Below are 27,394 nucleotides of genomic sequence, written 5' to 3'. Positions count from 1 at the left end.
AGTGTTACCAGTCCAATCAAAGTGTGGACTTGCTATGGGGAAAAAATACAACTCAGTTTCATGAACACCGAAATCCAAGGATTCAAAAGCAAAGAAAACCTGACGGCTCCCACATCAGGTAAAGGTCCATTTCCTGAGGGCTCCTATGTTCTAGGGCCTTGGGTGCCTGCCATGGTGGGGGAGTCTCATGAGCAATCCGGCTCAGTCAAAATCATACCACAACTGCACATGAGGACAGGCCCACCCCTGTGTCTCTGCCTTCTTCCCTTCTTCCTCTGTTGGTACCAACTAACTTTTGGGTACCGCTGCTTTGTCTTTTAATCAGCCGAGGAATAAGCGCTCTTCTAAAAGTACTTGGCAATGGGGAACTGGGATGGACAAGGGTGGCCGGTGATGTAACCAACGAACAGCCCTTGAGGAGCTCAGTGGGGCCTTTCCCGTCCCTCAAGTCTGCTCCTACTCGGCTTCTCATTTCATGTCCACTTTTCACACATGCTAATGAACAACCTCAGTGCTCAGCAGGAAACTGCAAATTTGAGCTTCCTAAGCCATGGCTCCTAGTGGGAAAGCTGTGGTCTAAACATCAATCTCATCTAGATTCCCCACGAGTAAGTATGAGCAAGTATGAGGTACGTTAAGAAGCACAAGGCCAAGCAAAATAGAACGGTGGCATCCCTGTCTCCAAGGAGAGACAAGGATTTAGTTCAAATAGGTACACAGTGACTATAAATCAAGCTAAGTCAGTCCCTCCTGAAAAACAGAAAAAGGAACCAGACTTCCCTGGTGCTGCAGTGGTTAAGAATCCACCTGCCAATGCAGGGAAGAGGGTTCGATCCCTGGTCCAGGAAGATTCCACATGCCGCAGAGCAATTAAGCCCGTGTGCCACAACTAGAGCCTGAGCTCTAGGGCCCTTGAGCCACAACCACTGAGGCCATGAGCCACAACTACTGAAGCCCGCATGCCTAGAGCCCGTGCTCCGCAACAAGAGAAGCCCGTGCACTGCAACAAAGAGTAGCCCCTGCTCGCCGCAACTAGAGAAAGCCCGCGCACAGCAACAAAGACCCAACACAGCCAAAAATAAATTTTAAAAAATTAAAAAAAAGAAAGAAAGAAAAAAAAAGGAACCAACTCACCTTTAACGTCTTATTGTGACGCTGAAGTTCCCTGCAAAGAGACTCGAGTTTGCTTCTTGCCAAGATAGCCTTGCTGTGTTCACTCTGCAAATGAACTTTCTCTTTCACGATCTGGGCTTGCTTCTTCTGCAGAATCTTCATTTGCTTCTGAACGTTCCTGCTCTCCTCCAGCTAAAAGTAATAAGCACTTTACATTTAGGAAATACAGCGAAAACCTTTGAGTTATGGCTGGAAGAATTACAATAAGAACTAAGGAATACATTTCCAAAAACCCACAGTATTGTAGTGTAATATTTTATTTAAACTGTTTCATGCCATGCTACCCTGCCAACCTTCTCTTTTCCCATTGTGATAGGAAAGTAAGCAAATGATTTAGGGTAGGAAAAAAACAATCTTAATCTCTTTATTTATTAAAAACAAAAAAAATGACGTTTTGGACAACTTTTTAGGAATCAACACCATAAAGTTTTACTTTCTTGAAAAACACGCTCAAGCTACTTTATTGAAACGATCCTCCAAATTAGAACTCAATAAGCAGCACTCAGTTCTTTGCAAGTGAGAGGGGGAGCACTGCAACTGTAGGTTTGGAGCAAATGCGTCTGTTTCAAGGTTACACCAACACTAACAGATAAGATGGCAGCCTTACTGACCTGTTAACTGGAGAAGGAAAGGATGCTGAGTCACTATTTCAAGAGCAAGAGCGACACCTTGTGGCCTCTCAAAACATACCACGCATCCTTACAGGCGAGATGCTTATAGCTATTAAAAACACCTTTACGGAAATTCCCCCCAGAAAATAATTTTGTTTTTGTAAAATACTCTCATAAAGTAACCTTACTCAGGACCGTGGGCTGCAGGATCTGCACACACTATCAGTAACTCCACCGAGGGCTGGAACTCCCCCTGCCCTCCCCGGATTCAACGTAACCACAACCCTGAATCCTGGGGTCACTATTCCTCTGCTCTCCTCCGTATTTTATGTCGTCCGTGTGTGGTCCTAAAAGAAATCGTTTTGATTTTAGTTGTTCTGACTTTATTGTGGTTACTGCAACTGAGAAACCAAAATTTAAAATTTTCTTTAATTTAAATGAACTCAAGGGACTTCCCTGGTGGTCCAGTGGTAAGGAATCCACCTTACAGTGCAGGGGACACGGGTTCGATCCCTGGTCAGGGAACTAAGATCCCACATGCCACAGGGCAACTAAGCCCACGTGCCACAACTACAGAGCCCTCGCGCCCTGGAACCTGCGCGTCACAACTAAAGAAGAGAAAACCCGCAGGCCACAACTAGAGAGAAGTCCCGCACACTACAACGAAGAGCCCGCGCACCACAACGGAAGAGCCCGCGTGCTGCTAAGACCCAACGCAGCCAAAAATAAATAAGTAAATAATAAATAAGTCTTTAAAAATTAAAAAATAAAATAAATAAATAAATGAATTCAAGATTAAATGGCCACATGTGACTAGTGGCTACCATTCTGGACAGCACAGCTGAAGATTACACTGCTAGGACTCATTCAGATTGTTTGCATGCAGCTACAGAGCAGGGACCAGCAAACCTACTCTGTAAATGGCCAGAAAGGAAATATTTTAGGCTTTGCAGGCCACAACATGTCAGTTGTGTCGTCACTGTCTTTTAAACAACACTTAAGTAAAACCATTCTTAGCTTGTGGGCAGTACAAAAACAGGCCTTGCTGGCTTTGGCCCTCAGGTTGTATGCTATTTCACTTTTTTAAAACTATGCAGGGACTTCCCTGGTGGTCCAGTGGTTAAGAATCTGCCTTCCAATGCAGGCGACGCGGGTTCGATCCCTGGTCGGGGAAATAAGATCCCACATGCTGCGGGGCAACTAAGCCTATGCGCCACAGCTAGAATGAGCCCGTGTGCTGCAACTAGAGAGCCCACGTGCCGCAACGAAAAGATCCCGCAGGCCACAACTAAGACTTGACGCAGCCAATAAGTAAATAAATATTTTATAAAATAAAATAAAAACATGCAGCACACAACACACTTTGTTGACCCAGTCTCTTGTCAATAGGCAATTGAGTTGTTTCCAGGTACTCACAACAATTCGCATATTCTCACACATGGGCTTCCTGGTATACACCATGCAAGAATTTAGCCTGAGTGCAAACCTAGAACTGGGGTTGTGGGGAAGTGGTTTCTAAATGTTCTGTTGCACATGACAATGGCACACTGTTTTCCAGAGTGGCCGGCACATTTACTCTCCCACCAGCAATTTATAAGAAATCATGTAGATGCACTTCTCCAAAACTTCATACGATCACAATTCTTCATTTATGCCACTTACACTGGACATAAAAAAACATGTTGCTATGGTCTTGATTTGCATTTCCCTGATTATTCATAAGATTGAACATCCCTTGTATGTTTATGTACCTTTATGTTAAGATATCTTCGAATCTTGATGTTTCTCCACTTCTATGAAATGCCTCTTACACGTCTCTTGCCCAGTTTCCCATTGGGTTAATTGTCCTTTTCGTATTTATTTGTAGGTGTTCCTTAGATATTCCTCACATTGAATCTTATACTGGTTATTATTTGTTGGAAATATGTTCTCCCCAGTTTGTAATGTGTCTTCTCACTTTCTTTTAAAATGTCGTTTGATGAACAGAAAGTCTTAATTTCAATATAGCCAATTTCTGAAATCTTTTCTCTGGTAGTGCTTTTTGTGTCATAAGAAATCCTTCTCTTAATCCAAGTTTGGAAAAATATTAACCTATTAATATATTTAAATAAACCTAAATGATATCTAAAATTTTCATTTAAGTCCTTAATCACTGTATATGGTGTTCAAGGATCTAAATTCATTTTTTCCCCCATAAGGATATCCACTTTTTAAGCTCCGTTCATTTCTTAAGGATGGTATAATTCTCCCCTAAATGCAACTACAGATTCCATAAAATGCTCCTCAAAATCCCCAAGGGGTGTTTTCTTCCCATGGAACTAATAAGTTGAATGTAAAATTTTATAGAGAGTAGAGAGTCAAGAACAGCCAAGATACTCCTGATGAAGAGAAGATACACCTACCCAACCAGATAATCAAGATTTATTATTACACTATAATAATTTACACAAACTAAGGAATGGGAAAGAACAGCACCACTACGTACTTAAGGACCATGTTACAGGCCTAATGGGATCCACACTTTGCAAGTGAAATGTGACAATTTCATAAACCCATGTTATCTGGAGAACGTGGCAGCCACAAGATCTCCCCAGAGGACAATCCCCATCACAGAGCAGGCACCCCTCCAGCTGCTCTACAGGACTTTCCTGTCTGAGCCACAAGCACCAGTGATGTCAGACGATGCTGTCACCAAAAGGACAGAGGACAGTGATGGCAAAAGGGAAGTTTTCGGAATAATCCTCAGGAAAAGCCTACTCCCTTGATAGTCTCACTGCTACATAACCTACATGCTCTACCTTTTAAAAGAAATGAGTGTTGTTTCAAAAAACAAAGCTTTATAACATTTTCTGAAAACAGTACACGTTTAGTCCTTCATATGCTCAGCACAAGTCTTAATCAAAGAGAGGTTGTTCACTAAGCAAGTCTTCAACGTGTCACATCCTAAAATGAATGTAGCGATGATTACTGGTGCTTTAAAAGAATTAACCATACCCTCCCCTCCCCCCCGACACACAAAACAAATGCCACAAACAAAACACCCTAGACCCTTGCTGCTTAAAAAGTGTGATCCAAGGGCTAAGAGTATCATCATCAACCTCACCTGGGAACTTGTTAAAATGCAGACTCTCAGGCCCCAGACCCAGTGAATCACAATGTGCCTTTGAACAACAAAAGTCCCAGCATCTGCGTGAGTCTAAGAAGGACTGCTCTAGGCCACTATCTGCCCTTTCTTCTCCTAATCCACGTGTGACTGTCTGCTGTTGTCCCAACAACACTGGGTCAAGTAGCTAACCTGCTACACTGCTTTTTTTTCTTTTACTCTTTTCTCCAATTTTTCTCTTTTCTCTTTTTTGTTTTTGTCTTCTTTTTCTACCACTTCTCACATGATTCTCTTCATGTGGATGGAACCAATAGGGACTGTCTTCCACAGCCAATGGAAGTGTTCCTTTCCTGAAGCCAACAATCTGACCTTGTTGTGTTTTCTGCCATCTTTGCATTTGTGACTGTTCTAGGCCATTTTCATTGATGCCCGGGGTTTCCTGCTGCTCTGAACAGAAGGTGCCAGACTGCTGAACGCCAGCTAAGTGGGGGTATTCATGGACCGCTTTGTAAACTGAAGGAAAATATAACTGTAATTGAGTAATAATTCATTATCAAAGCTGGTCACTGACAAAAAGTAGCATTTACGACATGGAATAACTGCTTTATCAACAGATGAAAATGCACAAACATTGTCCATGATAATTCACCTAAGTATTTCACAAAGGACATTAATTTAGCATATTAGAACCATTCATTCTAAAAGCTTCCCACAACCCTTATTTCAAAGGGTTCAATGGCTTCCCCATTCTTCAACTTAAAGAGGACAGCAGTGTTTCCATATTGAGACTGCTTTCATAATTTGACAAAGAGAATTAATGCTACTTGAAATAACTCAGGCACAGAACAAATGAGGTTAATTTCTTTGGAAGATGGAAAAAGGAATGCCTGGCACATAGGAGATACTAAATAAATATTTCCTGAGACACAGTATTGTTTTAGCAGACTATTTCACCTAACTCACAATTTCAGTCACAATGGTTAGAGCCTTTATCTCTAGAATTCCCTTGGGAAAAGTTAACTACAGGAACCACTACACTCCAACTGACTGGCATTTAAAGCACCACAACACAAGACTGAGTTTTAGAAAATCTATGCTGTATCTTTAGCATTATAATGCTCTATATATGTAACACCTTACAAAATGAAGTCATACAAGCAACAAAAAGCCCCAAGAAATCAGATTCTCCTCTTCAATTCTGGAGTAAAGTATAATTTTACATTTAAAGCTACATCATATTTTAAAAAGCTTATCAAGCACATACACATTTTGCTATACTTTATATGGACCTCACTCCCTTGATTTAATACTCACAAGATCGGCATATTTCTTACAGAGAGCTGCCAGCTTTTCTTCTGGAGTTGAAAGGGTGTTTAGGGCTTGCATCAATAATAAGACTTCTTTTCCTGATGATTAACAAGATAAGAAATAAGTCCCAGAAGAAGAATGAGATCAACCTGTAAACTCTAAATAACACTTCCTATGTTCTGACATCCAGAGTAAAATAATTTATGCCTATAACTAGAAATAAGAGATTTACTAGCTAAATTAAGAAAGCTATTTTTAAAATCTGGATCAGCAGGCACCCCTTCCTCCCCATCTCCACCCCAAATTTCTTCACTCACTAACACTGCGAGCTATTTGTGAAAAGAACTCTTGCTGAAGGCTTAAAAATTTCCTTGCTTAACCACTGATATCCAAGTTAAGAAAAAGGGCAAGTTACAAAGGGCAGAATATTTTTATATGCTTCCTGCTAACCAAGTACAAATACAGAAGGAAGTTCAAAGGCAATTTCGGGTGGTACTCTCTGCCTATCTAAGACGCTCATTATCACTGGTGACACAGATCTTTTCCTCTGAGCAATTTAAATTACTTCTGATGACTTAGTAAGCATATTCTGTGTGTTAACCAAATTTAGTGTAAAAAAAAAAAAAGAAGAAGAAGGATGTCAAGATGGGACTTCCTTTGGGAAAAAGAGCTGAACAGTATTTTAAGGACTCTGGCAGGGAGAAGCAGGTGACTGAGACAGGATGGAACAAATGGTGTTTTAAAATAAGTGATAAGTTTTATTTCTTCAGCTGGGTGGTAGGTACCATTTTTATTTTTTTAAACATTCACTCTTCATGAAGGGTATTTCATTAAAAATACATATGTGATGGCAATTTCCTGGTGGTCCAGTGGTTAAGACGCCGTGCTTCCACTGCAGGGGGCACGGGTTCAATCCCTGGTTAGGGAACTAAGATCCCGCATGCTGTGCAGCATGGCGGAAAAAAAAAAAAAAAGTGAAAATGACTTTGACTTTGGTATACCGTGTACAGATTGCTATGAGGAAAACAAGCAGGCTAACTTCAAAACAGAATCCTTTTCCATCCACAGAAAATTTTAGCAACAAATCCTCTCTCGTTTGGCCCAAGACCAATAAGAATTTTAAAAGAGATGACAAAATATGATTATTGAATATGATTAGAAATAACAGTAAGGTAACTTGCAATTTTTATGAAGATTTTTAAACTCACACTCTACGTGGTTTTTTCTGAGATACAACTCACATACAATAAAATTCACCCTTTTAAAGTGTACAGTTGAGTATAATCACTAAGCCGTACAACTACCACCACTGTCTAATTTCAGAAACCCCATGTCCATGAGCGGCCACTCCCCAGGCTCCCTCCTCCAGGTCCCCGGCAGCCGCTACTCTACTTCCTGTTTCCACGGATTTGCCAATTCTAGACATTTCATATTAAGTGGAATCATATAATTTGTGGCCTTTTGTGTCTGGTTTCTTTCACTTAGCATAATAGTTTCAAGGTTCACCCACAATGTATCAAGATTTCATTCCTTTCTACCACTGAATAATATTCCATGTACAGACAGACCACATTTTGTTTATCCACTCATCAGCTGATGGGTAACTGTGTTGTTTGCACTTTTCAGCTATCATGAATAATGCCGCCTCGAGCACTCCTTCACATGTTTTTGTGTGGACACATTTTCAACCCTCTTGGGAATATAACTAGATGTAGAACTGCACGGTCGCATGGTAACATTATGTGTAACTTTTTAAGACTCCTTCCGCTTTTACACATTTAACTGGGGCTTCTAATATTGAAGAAATTTGTCTTGTTCGTAAGGAATTAAAAATTTATAGAAATATGAAAAATAGTTGTTAAGTTTGCCAAGTTAACAGAAAATGGGTATAATATGAAGGATCACTCCAACTCAGCATATAGAAAACCAAACAAATTTAAACACTGTTAATCTCAGGTAGAATAAGTATAAAAAACTTAGGGGCAACCAGTAAGCTTAAAATAAAAGGGGAATTCAGATTTCCTAATGAGATTTACCGTACCACATTCTTTGTCCTGAATCTCAAACACAGCAGAAGAAAGAAAACATACCCTTGAAAACCAGTCTTAACCCACTTCTTGAACTTCACCTAACGTTATATCGTCTCTAAAGTTTTGTGACTAGGTTTAAAATAAAATGACCAAATAAATATACAGTTTTCACAGTAAATTTTGGTCAGACTACATTATAGATGCAAACAAGGCAAGTCAAATACTACTTCTGTCTGGGACTTCCCTGGTGGTCCAGTAGTTAGGACTCGGCGCTTTCACTGCCAAGGGCGCGGGTTCAACCCCTGGTCAGGGAACTAAGATCCTGCAAGGCTCGTGGTGAAGCTGGGGGTGGGGACTACTCCTGTCAAATTGGCCCCAGATTTTTTTCACGAAAGCCCATTCTTGACTACCGAGAGAGAAGTAACCTCCTCCTCTGCTGTCTCGGGCCCCCGGCACGTCACTGCAGCAGACAGGCCGCCTGCCCCACTGAAGACAACAGATGGGTCAGCTGAGCAACATTGCCCCCCGACGCTGGCCATGTTCATCACCACCTATGCTGCGGACAATACAAGTCAAAGGAGCAACGTGTGAAACATGCAACCCCCAAGCTGAGGTTGTTACCTAAGGTTTTGTCTTTGTTCCTGTCGCACTCTGAATCTTGCTGACCATCAGGGGGATCTGTTCGAGCCTCTCGCCCAGGAAATTCCTCCCTTGACTCTTGTGTGCAGTACGCTGGGCTCACCAAACTCCTGCCCTTCGTAATAAAGTCACTGTGTGCATCCTCTTCCAAGGAATGCTTGTTACTTGTGCCACCACAGTGTGAGCCTTGATGCTGAAGAATATCATTGGACTGAGAGTTATGCAACATATCCGTTTTCACCCCTAGCCCGCACATTCCAGCTTCTTCCATTGTGCCAATCACAAACTAGAGGGAAGGGGAGAGGAGAAAAAAAGATGGGAAGGGGGGTTAAATTAAACGTAATCAATGTTTACAATCCATCACACACCACAGGTTGACAGCTTTTTTCTTTCTTAGTCGTTTGTAAAACCGATGTAAATACGGTAGTTTCTAAGTTTCACTGAGAGGTGACCTCACTGTAAATAAGAAAATTAAAGTTAAGATGGCCAAAAAACACATGAAAAGATGCTTAATATCACTAATTATTAGAGAAATGCAAATCAAAACTACAATGAGGTATTACCTCACACCAGTCAGAATGGCCATCATCAAAAAATCTACAAACAATAAATGCTGGAGAGGGTGTGGAGAAAAGGGAACCCTCTTGCACTGTTGGTGGGAATGTAAATTGATACAGCCACTATGGAGAATAGTATGGAGGTCACTTAAAAAACTAAAAATAGAACTACCATACGACCCAGCAATCCCACTACTGGGCATATACCCTGAGAAAACCGTAATTCAAAAAGATACATGCACTGCAGCACTATTGACAATAGCCAGGACATGGAAGCAACCTAAATGTCCATCAACGGAGGAACGGATAAAAGAAGATGTGGTACATATATACAATGGAATACTACTCGGCCATAAAAAAGAATGAAATGCCATTTGCAGCAACATGGATGGACCAAGAGATTATCATACTGAGTAAAGTTAAGTCAGAAAGAGAAAGACAAATATCATATGATATCGTTTATATGTAGAATCTAAAAAAATGGTACAAATGAACTTATTTACAAAACAGAAATAGACTCACAGATGTAGAAAACTTACGGTTACCATGGGGGAAGGGGGGGGAGGGATAAACTGGGAGGTTGGGATTGACAGATACACACTACTATATATAAAAGTAGATAACTAATAAGGACCTGCTGTATAGCACAGGGAACTTTACTCAATACTCTGTAATGGCCTATATGGGAAAAGAATCTAAAAAACAGTGGATATACATATATGTGTAACTGATTCACTTTCCTGTACACCTGAAACTAACACAACATTGTAAATCAACTATACTCCAATAAAAATAAAAATTAAAAAAAGAAAGAAAATTAAAGTTAAAACAAATCACAGAACTCAGTGGTACCAAAGGAAGCAAGAAATGCCATTTATTTGTACATCTAAACTTATTTCAAAAAAAAAAGTATCAAGTTGTGTTAGTGCCCTAGCCAATAAAAAATAAACTTATTTCCTTATAAAAATTCACCACTTGAGATAATTAGCATCTTAAAAGACATGAAATTATCCCAAGTTAACGAATGTTAATTATTCTGCTCTTAGCCTCTAGGACACAGTACAGCAGAGATGGCTCACTGGCTGTCCAGCAGAAACCCAGGCTCCTCCACAATCCTGTGGCGCCGGGACTGGTGGCCAAGTGCTCAGACCTGCCGACGCTTCCCAGCCCCTTTCATCTGGCCGGGACTCCCATGCAAAGCTCCCACCAATAAAATGTGAGCCCAAGGGATGACTTTTCCTTCTGCAACAAAACTTTTCTTAGAAGACACGTTCTTTCTCCCCCATCTCTTTCCCACTCTGGCTGGATGCAGAGGTCTCCAAGATCCCAAGAGATGGCAGAGCCACAGGATGAAAGCAGCCTGCACCCCTGAAGCTCACATATCTATACAAGGAAAGCCATCCGTCTTACTAAGAACACCCACACTGGACTATCAGATGAGAAAGAGAATACCTTTCTCTCTTATAAAGCCACAGACATTGTGAGAATTAGGTTTTAAACAGCTACCCCTGCCCTAACAAATACAGACAGCAGGCATGGGAGAGACGGCTTCATTCTAGTATTTTATTCTCCATCAGTACTTTAAACTTCCCCTCTCTTCTAGCATACTGTTAACCCATTTACTTATGGGGGGGGTGTTTTTCCCCTGGTTGACACTACTTGGTCATATGATGGGGCACAAATTTAAATTCTGTATATTTCCTCTCTGCATGAAAGAGGGCCTCTTCCTTTTTTGAATAACATAACTGATGGGGAGGTGGCTAATACCTGTCTCTTATCACAAGTGGACAAAAGCTACTCTACAAAGTTAATAGGAAAACAGAGATTTATTTTTTCAAGTTACAATAGTATCCAGCTGAAGAAATGAATATAATTTAAAGTATCAAAGTAGCAGGGGATGGAGAGGTTAAGGGAACTAAATCCTCATCTTTTATAGTCCAACGTTGATAAATCAAGTACTGTGCTTTTGCAAGAACAAACTGGTGCAGCCACTTTTAAGATCTCTTTCACAATATGGCTACCTTCCAATCCAGTTAATTCTACCCCTAGGATTTTACCCTAGTATGTACAGATGTGCAGCCAAAGGCTAAGAATGTTTAAAACCACGCTATTTGTAATTGCCCCCGAATGAAATCAACCCAAATTTCTATCAACAGAAGAATGGATGCATTGTAGTGTGTTCATACCATCCAGCAGTGAGAACGAAGTACTGCTAGATGCAGCAACAGGGATGAGTCTCATAGAATTTTGTGAGGAAGGTGCCAGAAGAAAACATACTACAGGAAACCATTTACATATAAAGTTCAGAAACAGGCAAAACTAATCAATGGTGCTAGAAATCAAGAGTGTGTTTACCGCTGGGGGTAGAGCCTTCTGGGGTGCTAGGTAATAGTCTGTTTCTTGATCTAGGTGGGGTAACGTAGATGTTCACTTCGTGAAAATTCATTAAGCCTAAACCTTTATGATTTGTATACTTTTCTGAATGTATGTTTTACTTCAATAAGGTTTATTTTAGAAGTTGCAATTTATATATTATTCAAGCATTATGAAGAACCAAAACAGAATTTATTTTCCTCTGGGGAGAGAGATTAGAGATGCATTGCTTTTCTGATACTACTTTTTAAAAAATGTGCCTGTAATACTTTTTCTTAAAAAAATTAATGCATTAAGGGGAAATGCGTTGTTCAGAGTTATGGTTTGATGCTACACTCAAATTCTTTCCAAAAAATTTAAAAATTCTCTTCCATACGTAATGCAGTCCATAAAGCAGTATTTCTCAAATGTAATCCAGAGATATTAGGTCTACAAAAAAATTACCAAGGATTTAGGAAATGTCTTTTGTTAAATTTCATTACTGCAGAAACTTCCTAAAGTCCTTGATAGGCCCAAATAACATACAGAAGTATTAATATCAAACCAAATGCAAAGTGATCTTTTTTTTTTTTTGGCTGCACCATGCGGCTTACAGAATCTTAGTTCCCCGACCAGGGATTGAACCTGGGCCCTCGGCAGTGAAAGTGCAGAGTCCTAACCACTGGACCACCAGGGAATTCCTGCCAAGTGATCATTTTAATGCTACATTATACACAGAACTACTAGTTCCACCTCTATTTTATACCAAATATTAAACTGTCATATACTAGTTGAGCAGATGGATAATGTTAGCAGAGACTCTTTATGCAAAAGCAATAATGAGAAGAAGAAAAAAAAAAAACAACCCAGTGCTATTAATACCATCTTCCCCAACTTTTTAAAAACTAATGAATTAATTAATTTTTATTTTTGACTGCGTTGGGTCTTCGTTGCTGCGCATGGGCTTTCTCTAGTTGCGGCGAGCGGGGGCTACTCTTCGTTGCGGTGCACGGGCTTCTCATTGCGGTGGCTTCTCTTGTTGCGAAGCACGGGCTCTAGGCACGCGGGCTTCAGTAGTCGTGGCTCCCGGGCTCTAGAGCGCAGGCTCAGTAGTTGTGGCACACGGGCTTAGTTGGTCCGCGGCATGTGGGATCTTCCCGGACCAGGGCTCGAACCCCTGTCCCCTGCATTGGCAGGCGGATTCTTAACCACTGCGCCACCAGGGAAGTCCCCCCAATTTTTAAAAAATAATTTTTAAACTGATTCCCTGAAAACCATTAGCCCAATATTAAGAATAAGGCTACAAAAACCACAATGCTGGCTTTAAACATTGATGAAAGTCTGTTAAAAGATAATTAAAATGGAAGATTGCTTATCTCTAACACAGAATTTCTCAGAAGCATAATGATAATAAAACTCACATAATACCAGAAAACATGATGTCAAGCAATATCAAAAATATAACGAGCAAGCAATTTGTTGCAAGAAGCGGGAGCATAAATAATTTTCACCAAGGAAAACCCAAGGCCTCTCCTAAGATCAATTTTATTGAGAAGCCTACCTGAGGATTGGAATTGGTTATTTCTAGTTTCCCAGTTCAATTAGTGATTTTTCATAACACCTTTATTGAGATATAATTCACATACCATCCAATTCACTGGTTTTTAGTGTATTCGCAAAGTTGTGCAACTATCACCACAATCTATTTTAGGATATTTTGGTCACCTCAAAATGAAACTCAGTACCCTTTTCAGCTATAAACCCCTAATCCGCCCAAAACTCCCAGCCCTAGGCAATTAATGTGCTTTCTGTCTCTATAGATATGGTTATTCTGAACATTTCATATAAATGGAATCATACACTATGTGACCTTTTGTGTCTAGCTTCTTTCACACAGCATAATGATTTCAAGGTTCCTCCACATGGTAGCATGTATCAGTACTTAATTTCTTTTTATTACCAAATAATATTCCACTGTATGGATAGACCATATTTTGTTTATCCATTCATCAGTAGATGGACATTTACATTATTTTCAACTTTGGCTATTATAAATAATTTTGCTATGAACATTAATGTACAAATCTTCGTGGGGACATCTGTTTACACTTCTCCAGGGTATATACCTAGGAGTGGAACTGTTGGGTCATATGGTCACTTTATGTATAACCCTTTGAGAACCTGCCACACTTTTTCTAAGCGATTGCACCATTTTACATTCCCACCAGCAGTGGGTGAGGGTTCCAATTTCTCCACATCTTCATCAACACTTGTTATTGTCTGTCCTTTTCATTATAGCCATCATAGTTGGTGTGAAAGTATCTAACCTAATGACCAGTGATGCTGAGAACCTTTTCATGTGCTTATTGACCATTTGTATACCTCCTCTGGAGAAATGTTTATCCAGATCCTTTGCCCATTTTTAAATTTGGGTTATTTGTTATTTTATTATTGAGTTTTAAGAGTTCTTTACAGACACTAGATACAAGTCCTTTATCAGAGGTATGATTTGCAAATATTTTCTATTACTGTCCTTCATTCTCCCAATTTTGGAGAAAACTCACAGTATATTTATTCACCTATTTCAAAATGCCATAGGAGATTTAACTGCAAGTTATGCTGGCTTTCAGATTAAAGGCATATAGGTCAATTACAACTACCAGAGACAGAAAAAAGACAACTTAGAAAGGCCAAAATGTTCACCTAACTCAAAATAATAGCTGGTGGCAGGCTTCCCTGGTGGCACAGTGGTTAAGAATCCGCCTGCCAATGCAGGGGACACGGGTTTGAGCCCTAGTCCGGGAAGATCCCACATGCCGTGGAGCAACGAAGCCCATGCGTCACAACTACTGAGCCTGTGCTCTAGAGCCTGTGAGCCACAACTACTGAACCTGTGTACCACAACTACTGAAGCCCACGTGCCTAGAGCCCATGCTCCGCAACAAGAGAAGCCACCACAATGAGAAGCCCGCGCACCGCAATGAAGAGTAGCCCCCGCTCGCCGCAACTAGAGAAAGCCCGCGCACAGCAATGAAGACCCAATGCAGCCAAAAATGAATAAATAAAATAAATTTAAAAATAGCCAGTGGCACTGAGCATAAATAAGGATGTTAAATTAATCTGTATAGTACACAACCATCATATCTAACGTTATCCTTCTAATTTTATTTCATCATTCTCTATCTTCAGCTAACACTACTTCTTTTTTGTCTTTCCAGACACTCCTTTCTCCTCGAAATTCCTGCCACATATATTATATTATCACTTATTTGGTATGTACATCCTCCTAGATAGCGACAGCTTATGCATAAAAGGTGCTCAAGTGCCAACTGAGTGGAAAACAAGAGGGGCCAAAATGGCTGCTTAAAACAAGCCATGGGAAGTATCTATTGAGAAAAACACCACTATTATTATATCATTAGAAGCAGAACAGTATTACATTTTCCTTCTCTCCTGTACAGTTAAGTTTGATTTATTCTTCACATTTGCTAATGAAAGACTTACTCTGGATCTACAAAATCTTTTTGTTTATGAATAAGCCCAGTTACAGCTGGGCTTGATTCCAACCCTAGTCTACAAATACTCTTGATATAGTAGGCCCCAATTTTCCCCACTTGAGGTTCCGCACTGGACCATTTGATATGAAGCAAATTCTTAGAGCCAACAACTTTATTTAAATTGTAAATGATTTCCCAGCCTTCAACTCCTTAAGCAGAGAATTCTCTATCATATGGCCAATAAAACTTCCTACTCTGCCCTCTGTGACACCCATTCTGGATGCCTTTGCTTGGGTACACTCTCTTGGATAAACAGCAGCAACAGCTAACACTTATACAGCAAATACTACAGCCAGGCACTACTGTAAGCACTTTCCTATACTCACTAATTTAATCCTCACAATAATGTCAAGAGACAGTTACCATTATTATCTCTATTTTACATATGAGCAAACGGTGGTGTGGTAAAGTTAAGTACCTAGCTGAAGGTCACAGCCAGTAAATTGCAGGGCAAAGATCTGAACCCTGGCCAACTAATTTCCGAGCCCACCCTCTTAACCACAACGATGTACTGCTTCATGACTCACCTTTGTCTACTGTACAAACACCCTTGTCCTGACCAGGCCGTCTTACAGAAGTCTATTTGATAATGGGGAGAGATGCTCCCAAAGTATTATATATAGAAAGAAATTACAAAATAGTATGCACCATGTATTATGTATATATACACAGACACACAGAAAGTATTGGGAGGAAATACATCTAGAAACAGATGAATCTGGGAATTCCCTGGCGGCTCAATGGTTAGGACTCTGCGCTTTCACTGCCTGGGTTCAATCTATGGTCGGGGAACCAAGATCCTACAAGCCACGTGGCCAAAAAAAAAAAAAAAAGTTCAAAAACTTTCACTTACGCTCCTTCAAATATTGTTGAAGCTAAAGAACCATCTTTCTTTGGCTTATTTTGTTTAAACGAGCCTAAATGTTTTTAGTGATGGTTGTTCTTTTACTAAGACTGGTCTAAAGAAAAAAAACAAAAAAGCCAACAACCACATCCACTTCCAAATTACTTCAACTACCATCTGCTTAAACCAGCTTGAATGCCTTTGACCAGTGCCAGGCACGTGCTGAGCGCAGACACTCCCTGTGGAGGGCTGGGCGGCCACAGGAGAGGCAGGGGGGGAAAGGCTGTGTACACAGATGCATTTCCCCATCCCCGGCAGAGGTCCTGAGCTCGCCTATGGTTCCCAAAGAGTCTCGAGAAACTTATCAAGTAGGTAAAGGTAAACCTTCAGAACCTACAAGCCCCATTACCCCATTTAACCTTCTCCACGCCACTGAGAGGTTGGTCTTAGGAAAATGAGACTCAGTGACGTGAAGTAACTTGCCCAAGATCATATTCAAGTCAGCAAAATGGGCCAGTAAAACTCAAAACCAGGTCTGTCAAATTCAAGAGCCTATGTTCTCTCCATTACACCACTCCTTTCCCTTCACACATCGGCCTTGGAAAATGGAAGTTCAAAGTCAAACAAAGAAATCTGAGACATTAAATGTCTAAAAATACATACCATGCTAGATATACCAGCATGAATTTAGGAAAACATTGGGAAAGAGCTGGAGAGTTTTTAGCAGTAATTAACTCTGGGATTTAGGGAGGCGAGACAACACTAACTTGGGAGTAGAGACATCTTTAAATAACTTTAAGTGATTATATTTAAGACAATGAAGCTTTTTTTCAAAAAAAACTTTTTGCGTCTTAGGATTAAACTAAATTATCTCTAAAAATCCCTTCAAACCCTATGTTTCTAATAATTTCCTCTAAGAGTCATCAACTACGAAGCAAGAACGTGAAGACACAGAGCGCACGCCTGCCTGGCCTCAGACACCAGGCGCTTCCCGCTCTCAGCATGGCCACGACCAGCCTTATTTGGTTTTGAAAATATGAACCTCTTTTGTAAACGTTTCCAGTATTTTGAGGGGCTTTTACATTTCCAAATACAAATTTTACAAACAAACCTACCCATAAAACTTACATTTTCATATGCTTTTTTATTTGTTATTTTTTAAAATAGGTGGTTGGGGTTGGTAGGTTCGTGGGCTTTTTAAATTAGAAAAGTGGCAGAAGATCTAAAGAGACATTTCTCCAAAGACCCAAAAGGCACATGAAAAGATACTCAACATCGCTAATTATTAGAGAAACGCAAATCAAAACTACAATGAGGTATTACCTCACACCAGTCAGAATGGCCATCATCAAAAAGTCTACAAACAATAAATGCTGGAGAGGGTGTGGAGAAAAGGGAACCCTCTTGCACCCTTGGTGGGAATGTAAGTTGGTACAGCCACTGTGGAGAACAGTATGGAGGTTGCTTAAAAAACTAAAAATAGAACTACCGTATGACCCAGCAATCCCACTACTGGGCATATACCCTGAGAAAACCATAATTCAAAAAGAGTCATGTACCACAATGTTCCTTGCAACACTATTTACAATAGCCAAGACACAGAAGCAACCTAAATGTCCATCGACAGATGAATGGATAAAGATGTGATACACACACACACACACACACACACACAATGATATACTACTCAGCCATAAAAAAAGAATGAAATAATGCCATTGGCAGCAACACAGATGGACCTAGAGATTATCATATTAAGTGAAGTCAGAGAAAGACAAATATCATATGATATCACTTATATGTGGAATCTAAAAAGATGATACAAATGAACCTATCTACAAAACAGAAACAGACTCACAGACATAGAAAACAAACTTATAGTTACCAAAGGGGAAAGAGGGGGGAGAGGGATAAATTAGGAACTTGGGAGTAACATATACACCCCACTATATATAAAATAGAAAAAAGGACCTACTCTGTATAGCACAGGGACCTACACTCAGTATTTTGTAATAACCTACACGGGAAAAGAATCTGAAGAAGAATATATATTTGTATAACAATCACTTTTTTTTTTTTTTGGCTGCATTGGGTCTTTGTTGCTGCGTGCGGGCTTTCTCTAGTTGCGGCAAGTGGGGGCTACTCTTCGTTGCAGTGCGCGGGCTTCTCGTTGCAGTGGCTTCTCTTTTGTTGCGGAGCACCGGCTCTAGATGCACGGGCTTCAGTAGTTGTGGCGCCTGGGCTCAGTAGTTGCGGCACGCAGGCTCTAGAGCGCAGGCTCAGTAGTTGTGGCACACGGGATTAGTTGCACCGCGGCCTGTGGGATCTTCCCGGACCAGGGATCGAACCTGTGTCCCCTGCACTGGCAGGTGGATTCTCAACCACTGCGCCACCAGGGAAGTCCCTAAAATTTTTTAAAATGGTGTCATTTCAAAGTGGTAAAGGAAATAAACGATTTGAGATATCTCCCAAGTCATATGGGGGGAAAAAGTGATAACCCATCTCACCCCTCCAGATATATCAAGATTGAAACGTGAAAAATGAAAACCACAAAGAACTAGAAGTTCTAAGTGAAACTTTGGTCTTTCTAAGGAAATCAAAGAACTCAGAAGCTATTCTATTTTTTAAAAAAAAGGAAAATCAATTTACTAAATATTAATTGAAAACTTCAGACTAGCCAAAAGACCACGTTCATAAGGGCTTCAAATGGGTCAGAGACCCAACTTTCAAGGATTTCTGAACAAGGAGATCACAGTTAAAGAACTAAAAATGCCCAACATACAAAAACATGTTCAAACTGGACTTCCCTGATGGTCCAGTGGCTAAGACTCCACGCTCCCAATGCAGGGGGCACAGGTTCCATCCCTGGTTGGGGAACTAAGATCCCGCATGCTGCACAATGCAGCCAAAAAAAAAAAAAGTTCGACCTCATTCATAATTAAAGAAGTACAAATAAAAATGCAAATCAAAGCAATACTGACCAGATTTTTAAAAACAATTTTTTACAAAAACAAAACAAACCTTCATGTGGGCAAACAGGTCCCCCAGTACAGTCCTGAGAAGCCTACATTGGTAGCATATTGGTTTTGCAGAGGTATTTAGCAGTATCTCTCAACATCTGAATGCACATTCACTTTCACCAGCGAGTCCACCATAGTTTATTCCACAGATACTCTCACTCAAGGGCAAAGGCTATTCAGCACACCACCGCTTGTTACTACACACAGAACCAGAACGTCTACTGATAGTGAACTGATTAAAGGGACTTCCCTGGTGGTCCAGTGGTTAAGACTCTGCGCTTCCTCTGCAGGGGGTGCGTGTTCAATCCCTGGTCGGAGAACTAAGATCCCACATGCCGCGCAGTGTGGTCAAAAAATTAAAATAAAAAAAAATTTTAAATAAAATTTAAAAAAGAACTGGTTAAATAAAGAATGGTCATCCACACAAGTTAAAGGAGGCAGCTATTCAAAAGAGTAAGGTAGAGCCATGTCAATATGAACAGATCTCCAAGGTATAATTAAGTAAGGAAAAAGAAACATTTGACCCTGGATGAACATGTCAGTATAAACAAAAATGTATTCATACAGAAGCCAGTAAATAGAGAAAACTTTTCTATAAAGATATCCCCCAAACTGTTCACCATGACCAGTATTATAAGAAGTATTATAAAAAGCAGTATTATATTTTTTCACTATTCCACCACACCCCAGCCTCAGAGTCTGAAGAGTTGCAGGAGTTTCTTTTGAGTCATTTCATGTCATCTTCTCCCTTCACCCTGCTCAACAGACCTCTGGGTCTGTCCCCCCAAATCTTTACACTACACCTTCTACTAGATTATAGTAGTAACACGACCTACTAAGCATGAATTTTTGTAGCCGTTCTGATATATCTCCTTCTTAAAACAATTCTGAAAATTGAAATATCTCATTTGAACTTGGCCTCAATCTATAACTACAGCTAGGACATCTACCAAATCATTTTACCAGTTTAAAAGAAAAAATAGGTTCAATCATGGATAGTTAACTCTTCCCAAGTAGAATCAGACAGTCAACAGCTAAGCCTATGTATGGAATACACAAAAGAGGGTTAACATACTGTATATAAGGCTAAGTTCTGACTGAAGGGAGAAAGGAAAAAGACCTAACATTTACTAATTGCTATGTGGTAGACATTTAAAATACTTTATTTAGTTTAGCCTTACAATTCTAAGACAGTGAGAATATTACTTCATTATACAGATAAACTAGGGAACAAAGTAGGAAGTGAGTGAGGGAAAAAAAGCCATGATTTGAGATCTACATGTACTGAGCCTGGTATGAAGGTAGTGTTTCTATGAGGAATGTCCTAAAGAATCACATCTAAAGTTAAGAAACGTGAAGACTACCCAAATGCCACTGATGGATGAATTGATAAATAAAATATGGTAAAGGCACACCTGGTTTTATTGTGCTTCACAGATATTGCGTTTTTTACAAATTGAAGGTTTGTGGCAACTCTGCATGGTCAGATGATGATTAGCACTTTTTAGCAATAACATATTATTTAATTAAGGTATGTACATTGTTTTTTTAGACATAACACTACTGCACACTTAACAGACTACACTATAGTGTAAACAACTTTATATGCGCTAAAAAACCAAAAAATTTGTCTGACTCACTTTATTATGTTATTTGCTTTGCTGTGGTGGTCTGGAACTGAACCTGCAATATCTCCAAGGTGCACCTGTATATACGTACATTAGGATATTATTCAACCTAAAAAAGGAAGAAAATTCTGACACATGCTACAACATGGATGAACCTTGAAGAAGACATTATGTTAAATGAAAAAAGTCAGACACAAAAGAACATAGTATGATTCCACTTATATGAAATACCTGGAGTAGCCAAATTCATAGAGAAAGAAAACAGAATGGTGGTTGCTTGCCACGGGCAGGGCAGGGGGAATGGAGTACAGAGGTTCAGTTTGGGAAGATGAAAAGGTTCTGGAGATGCATGGTGGTGTAGCTTGCACAACACTGTTAATCTCTTAATGCCAACGAACTGTACGCCTAAAAATGGTTAAAATGGTAAATTGTATGTTATGTATATTTTACCCCCCCCCCCACAAAATCATGATGAATCACGATTTCAAATATTCAACCCTTGGGCTTCCCTGGTGGCGCAGTGGTTGAGAATCCGCCTGCCAATGCAGGGGACACGGGTTCGAGCCCTGGTCTGGGAAGATCCCACATGCCGCGGAGCAACTGGGCCCGTGAGCAACAACTACTGAGCCTGCGCATCTGGAGCCTGTGCTCTGCAACAAGAGAGGCCGCGACAGTGAGAGGCCCGCGCACCACGATGAAGAGTGGTCCCCACTCGCCGAAACTAGAGAAAGCCCTCGCACAGAAACAAAGACCGAACACAGCACCCCCCAAAAATAATAATAATAAATAAATTTAAAAAAAATATTCAAGCCTTTAGCAAATAAAATCTAACTTTATACTGGTCATCAGGAATTAATGCAAAAATATTCCAGCTGCTAGGATTACTGAATTGCTCCATTAGCAAGATAAAGCAGTTGAGTCAGTAATAATTGGGATGCCACGTTCCTCAGAACAAGTCTTAAGAAAAGGCCTATGAAAAATAAGCCTATTCTCTTCTGACAGAATACAGAATAATCTTGGGAAAGATGAAACAAGAAAGAGCAGTCCCGGGGCTTCCCTGGTGGCGCAGTGGTTGAGAGTCTGCCTGCCAATGCGGGGGACATGGGTTCGAGCCCTGGTCTGGGAGGATCCCACATGCTGCGGAGCAACTAGGCCCGTGAGCCACAACTACTGAGCCTGCGCGTCTGGAGCCTGTGCTCCGCAACAGGAGAGGCCGCGATAGTGAGAGGCCTGCGCACCGCGATGAGGAGTGGCCCCCACTTCCCGCAACTAGAGAAAGCCCTTGCACAAAAACAAAGACCCAACACAGCCATAAATAAATAAATAAATAAACAGAAAAGTTAAAAAAAAAAGAAAAGTGTGTGTTTGGAAGGGACAAAAGCCTTTAAAATTATTAAAAAAAAAAAAAAGAAAAAAGAAAGAGCAGTCCCCACTTCTGATAAAACCAGAGCGCAGGGCTTCCCTGGTGGCACAGTGGTTAAGAATCCGCCTGCCAATACAGGGGACACGGGTTCGAGCCCTGGTCCGGGAAGATCCCACATGCCACAGAGCAACTAAGCCCGTGCGCCACAACTACTGAGCCTGCACTCCAGAGTCCACAAGCCACAACTACAGAGTCCGCAAGCCACAACTCCTGAGCCCGCGTGCCACAACTACTGAAGCCCACACGCCTAGAGCCTCTACAGAGTCTGCAAGCTACAACTCCTGAGCCCGTGTGCCACAACTACTGAAGCCCACACGCCTAGAGCCTGTGCTCTGCATGCAACAAGAGAAGCCACTGCAATGAGAAGCCCGCGGGCTGCAACCAAGAGTAGCCCCCGCTCACCGCAACGAGGAAGCCCGCGCACAGCAACGAAGACCCAATGCAGCCAAAAATAAATAAATAAATAGATAAACAAAACTTATTACAAAAAAAAAACAAAAACAAAAACAGGAGAGCAGCTAACAGCAGCCAGGTGGTGACCAGGACATTTTAATGCTTCAGAACCCTGGAAAGGCTCAGGAATTCTGAGCTACCTCTGAAGACTGAGGAAAAAACTGGTATCAAGTGGGCAACTAGCAGGGTCTGCCACAGTTTAAAACAAAATGAAGAAAGAGCAGTATAAGCGTATTCTGAGATATAGAAGCAAACAGACGAAACTGCTCAGGATATAAAAGGGTGGTTTCTGGGAAGTGGGAATTGGGATGGGGAAAAGCAGTTCGGGGTTTTGCTCTTCTGAACGCCTTGTATCATTTGACCTTTAAAATTAGGTATATATATCACTTAGATTTTTTTTTTTTTAAAGCTGCTTTTGAAATGGGTGTGGGGGAAAAGGCATGCAAGCACTGCAGTTGGGAATATAAAGTTGTACAAGCTTTCCGAATGGCAGCTGGGTAATATGGATCAAAAATTTTAATATGTGGAACATTCAGTCCAGCATTTCCACTCCTGGAATTTATTCTAAGGAAGTAATTGGACAATCACTGCTTTGATTATAAAATAGAAAAATTGGAGACTATCTACATGCCCTGCACCGGAATCTTGATTTGAACAAGTGATGGCTCATCCACACAGTGCAATTCTATGCCAACGCTTTAAACGATGGATTTCATACCTACCAGCTAGTCAAAAATTGTAAGAGCCTGACGGACTTCCCTGGGGGCGCAGTGCTTCAGAATGCACCTGCCAGTGCAAGGGACACAGGTCTGTGCCCTGCTCTGGGAAGATGCCACATGCCCCGGAGCAACTAAGCCTGTGCGCCACAACTACTGAGCCTGCGCTCTAGAGCCTGCGAGCCACAACTACTGAAGCCCGTGCGCCTCGAGCCCGAGCTCCGCAACGAGAAGCCACCGCAATGAGAAGCCCGCGCACTACAACGAAGAGTAGCCTCTGCTCCCCACAACTAGAGAAAGCCTGCGCGAAGCAATGAAGGCCCAACACAGCCAAAAATTAATTAATTAATTAATTAATTAAAAAAAATAAAAACACTGAGATGGCATTCGTCTTTTTTGGTGTTGACATCTGCGCTGATGGTACAAAAGCAATAATGAGTAACACTGCTGGTTCCTTAGAATAAATCAAGGCAGCAGCACCAAACTATACTAGGAGTCATGGATTCTGTCACTACATCACGTACTCGAGGCAGTAGGGGGGCTCTTTTACTTAACAATGCCCCTGAGAAAGCAATTAAAAATTATTTTTATTAAATCTCAGCCCTTGAATACATTATCCTTTTTTATTCTGTGTGAAGATACAGAAACTACATAGAAAGCACTTCGGCTACACAACAAAGTGTGGTAGAGATTCTGACGAAAAGCACTAACGCAGCTGCTGGAATCATAAGCCCAACCATCAACTTTTTCATGGATCACCTTGTTCTTGTTCTTGTTGTTTCTTTTCTCTTTTTTTTTTATTTTTTTAATTTTTTTTCTCTTAAAGACAATCCATGGCTGTTTACTCATATTTGGGTATTTGGCAGACATTTTCTCCAATATATATGAAGTGAGCCTGTCACTTCAAGGCAAACAACTGACAGTATTTGTTGCCAAAGATAAAATGTGAGTTTTCAAGCAAAATTTAGAATTTTTGAAAACCATCTGCCACTATGAGCTTCCCAATACATAAAGACTTTTCTGATGAGATCAGTGGTGATATTAACTAATGTGGTTTTGATACTGTAAAAAAACACGGTAACATTTGGAATATTAACACAATTCAGTAAACCAATATTTTCCAAATGACTAATTGATGATGTTACAAAATGATGCATGAGCAAAAACATCCATTCAAAGTGAAAAACAGACCCACAGTTTTAAAACAATATGAAAAGTTACAAAGAGTTTCAGATCCCACACTGGCAACTAACCTTCAAGAACTACTACTTGCTGAGTTTTGGTGTAGTATCAAAGAATTTCCACAATTATCTAAAAAGGCTATTAAAATACTCCTCCCTGTTCCAATTACGTATGTGTGTGCGGCTAGATTGTCTTCACATACTTCAACTAAAATGGCATATTACCACAGATAGAATGCAGAAGCAGTTAGAAGAATTCAGCTGTCTTCTACTAAGCCAATCATTAAAGAAATCTGTAAAAACGTAAAACAATGCCACTCTTTTCAACTTTTATTCTGGAAAATCAGCTATTTTTAATTTTAAAAACATTATTTACATTAATGTGTAGTATGCAGCTTCTGACACGGCCCCCAATGATCCTCCTAGTATTCACGACCTTGTATACTCTTCTCCCCTTGAGTGTGAGCTGGACCTAGAACCTGGCTTCTAATGAAACGAGAATTTGGCAAAAGTGAGAGGACGTCACTTCTTTACGTGACAAAGACTGCAGCCTCCTTCTCTCTTGTGCTGGCACTCTCTCTTGCTCATTCTGATGAAGCCAGCAGCCATGTTGTGAGATGCCTATGGAAAGGCCCCAGTGGCAAAGAACCAAGGAAGACCTCCAGCCAACAGCTCATGAGGAACTGAGGCCCCAGTTCAACAACCTGCAAGGCACTGGATCCTGCCAACCACATGAGCGTGAGCTTGGAAGTGCATCCTTCCCAGTCAAGCCTTCGGATGACTGCAGCCCATGAGACCCTGAAGCAGAGGACCAGCTAAGCCACTCCCAGACACCTGAGATCGTAAATGCTGTTTCAAGTGCTAAGTTTTGAAACAATATGTTATACAGCAATAAGTAACTAAACAACGTCAGTTGATTTTTAAAATGAATAATAGTTTTAAATTGTTTTAATTTCTAAAATTTGGGAAACATTATTAGATATAACCCACATTAACAAAAGCTCCTTGGGGTAATCAATAATTTTTAGGTATGCAAAAAGACCCTGAAACCAAAAAGTTTGAGAACTGCTGCCTGGCTGTGGTAGAGGAGGAACAGAGAAAGACGAGAGGCCAGCTCAGTGAAAGCATGGTCTGAGAGGGCTCCCGAATCAAGCAGATCCATCTCTAGGGAACACACCCTGGGATGGGGTGGGAGGACAGAGAGAAGAGTGTCCTTTCCTTCCTGTTCAACCACACATAACAAATCAGCCTCTTTCCCTTTTGGTTAAGTCACTACAGTACTAATCACTACAATCCACATGGGTGGTGAGGGAGAATTAGTATAAGCCATTTTCCCTTGGCCTTTCTTTGTTGCTCTGGTTCATTCAAAAGCCTCTCCAGCAGTACTTGATATACTTCCTCACCGAATCCTCAGAATTGTCTTAAAGGCAGGAATGATGAACAACAGCCTCAGTGATCAGGTAATCTTAAGTAATTTGTCCAGTCATGGACCTAGGACTTGGAAAGCAGAGACTGAATTCTCTTCTTTCTCTATAATATTCCAAAGAGTATGTTCTTCCAAAGAATGTTAAAAATAAACAAGTGTGGTGATGGCCACAAAACTCTGAATATACTAAACACCATCAAATTGTACACTTTAAGTGGATGAATTGTACGGCATATGAATTATACCTCAATAAAACTGTTAAACAAAAAATGAATGAACACGAGCAATGACGGAGTTCTGAGGAGGGACACAAATTGGAGGCAAGGTAAGTTTAGGAGTCATCCCAACTTTTTGTTTTGTTTTTCACTGTGCAGTTTGTGGGATCTTAGTTCCCCAACCAGGGATTGAACACAGGGCCCTGGCAGCGAGAGTGCCGAGTCCTAACCACTGGACCACCAGGGAAGTCCCAAGGAGTGTCCCAGCTTCTAACTTTAGGCAGCAAAAGGCTCCAGAGTGATGTGTCACAGCATGTAGAGGACAAGGGAGCACACAGAGACATTAATTAGTTAAATGAGAAGAAAAGAGGGGCAAACCAGTGCTAAAGTTAGGGCAAAGGCAACTGATTTCTCCCACTGGTGAAGAAGACAAGAAGGAGCCAAGAGAAGCAAGAAGAACTACAATCCTGCAGCCTGTGGAACAAAAACCATTCACAGAAAGATAGACAAGATGAAAAGGCAGAGGGCTCTGTACCAGATGAAGGAACAACATAAAACCCCAGAAAAACAACTAAATGAAGCGGAGATAGACAACCTTCCAAAAAAGAATTCAGAATAATGACAGTGAAGATGATCCAGGACCTCGGAAAAAGAATGGAGGCACAGATTGAGAAGATGCAAAAAATGTTTAACAAAGACCTAAAAAATTAAAGAACAAACAGACATGAACAATACAGTAACTGAAAAGAAAACTACACTAGAAGGAATCAATAGCAGAATAACTGAGACAGAAGAACGGATAAGTGACCTGGAAGACAGAATGGTGAAATTCACTGCAGCGGAACAGAATAAAGAAAAAAGAATGAAAAGAAATGAAGACAGCCTAAGAGACCTCTGGGACAACATTAAACGCAACAACATTCGCATTACAGGGGTCCCAGAAGGACAAGAGAGAGTGAAAGGACCCGAGAAAATATTTGAAGAGATTATAGTCGAAAACTTCCCTAACATGGGTAAGGAAATAGCCACCCAAGGCGAGGAAGTGCAGAGAGTCCCGTACAGGATAAACCCAAGGAGAAACACGCCGAGACACATAGTAATCAAATTGGCAAAAATTAAAGACAAAGAAAAATTATGGAAAGCAGCAAGGGAAAAACG

The 27,394-nt window shown here is 40.7% G+C and overlaps 1 protein-coding gene and 1 non-coding gene across 10 annotated transcripts in view; both read right to left on the bottom strand.

Moving 5' to 3' along the window:
- TXLNG (taxilin gamma) overlaps positions 1-27,394 on the bottom strand; it is a 59,065-nt gene that overhangs the window by 16,741 nt on the left and 14,930 nt on the right. For 8 of the 9 annotated variants that reach the window (XR_009006702.1, XM_057538542.1, XM_057538543.1 and 5 more), the window contains exons 2-4: positions 8,847-9,150; positions 6,202-6,293; positions 1,135-1,305 (exon numbers count right to left, since the gene is read on the bottom strand). Coding sequence is in view for 8 of the 9 variants with exons in the window: in XM_057538542.1 (XP_057394525.1) it covers positions 1,135-1,305; positions 6,202-6,293; positions 8,847-9,150 (567 nt within the window). In the remaining variant the exon portion in view is untranslated. The remainder of the gene's footprint in view (positions 1-1,134; positions 1,306-6,201; positions 6,294-8,846; positions 9,151-27,394) is intronic. The other variant, XM_057538549.1, reaches the window with a different exon arrangement.
- On the bottom strand, positions 12,398-12,470 carry TRNAE-UUC (transfer RNA glutamic acid (anticodon UUC)). The gene has a single exon. It is a non-coding gene; the product is annotated as a tRNA-Glu (tRNA).

Source organism: Balaenoptera acutorostrata, chromosome X (assembly GCF_949987535.1).
Source record: "Balaenoptera acutorostrata chromosome X, mBalAcu1.1, whole genome shotgun sequence".
In the NCBI taxonomy this organism is placed as follows: Eukaryota; Metazoa; Chordata; class Mammalia; order Artiodactyla; family Balaenopteridae; genus Balaenoptera; species Balaenoptera acutorostrata.
This window is presented reverse-complemented; position numbering and strand designations above follow the sequence as displayed.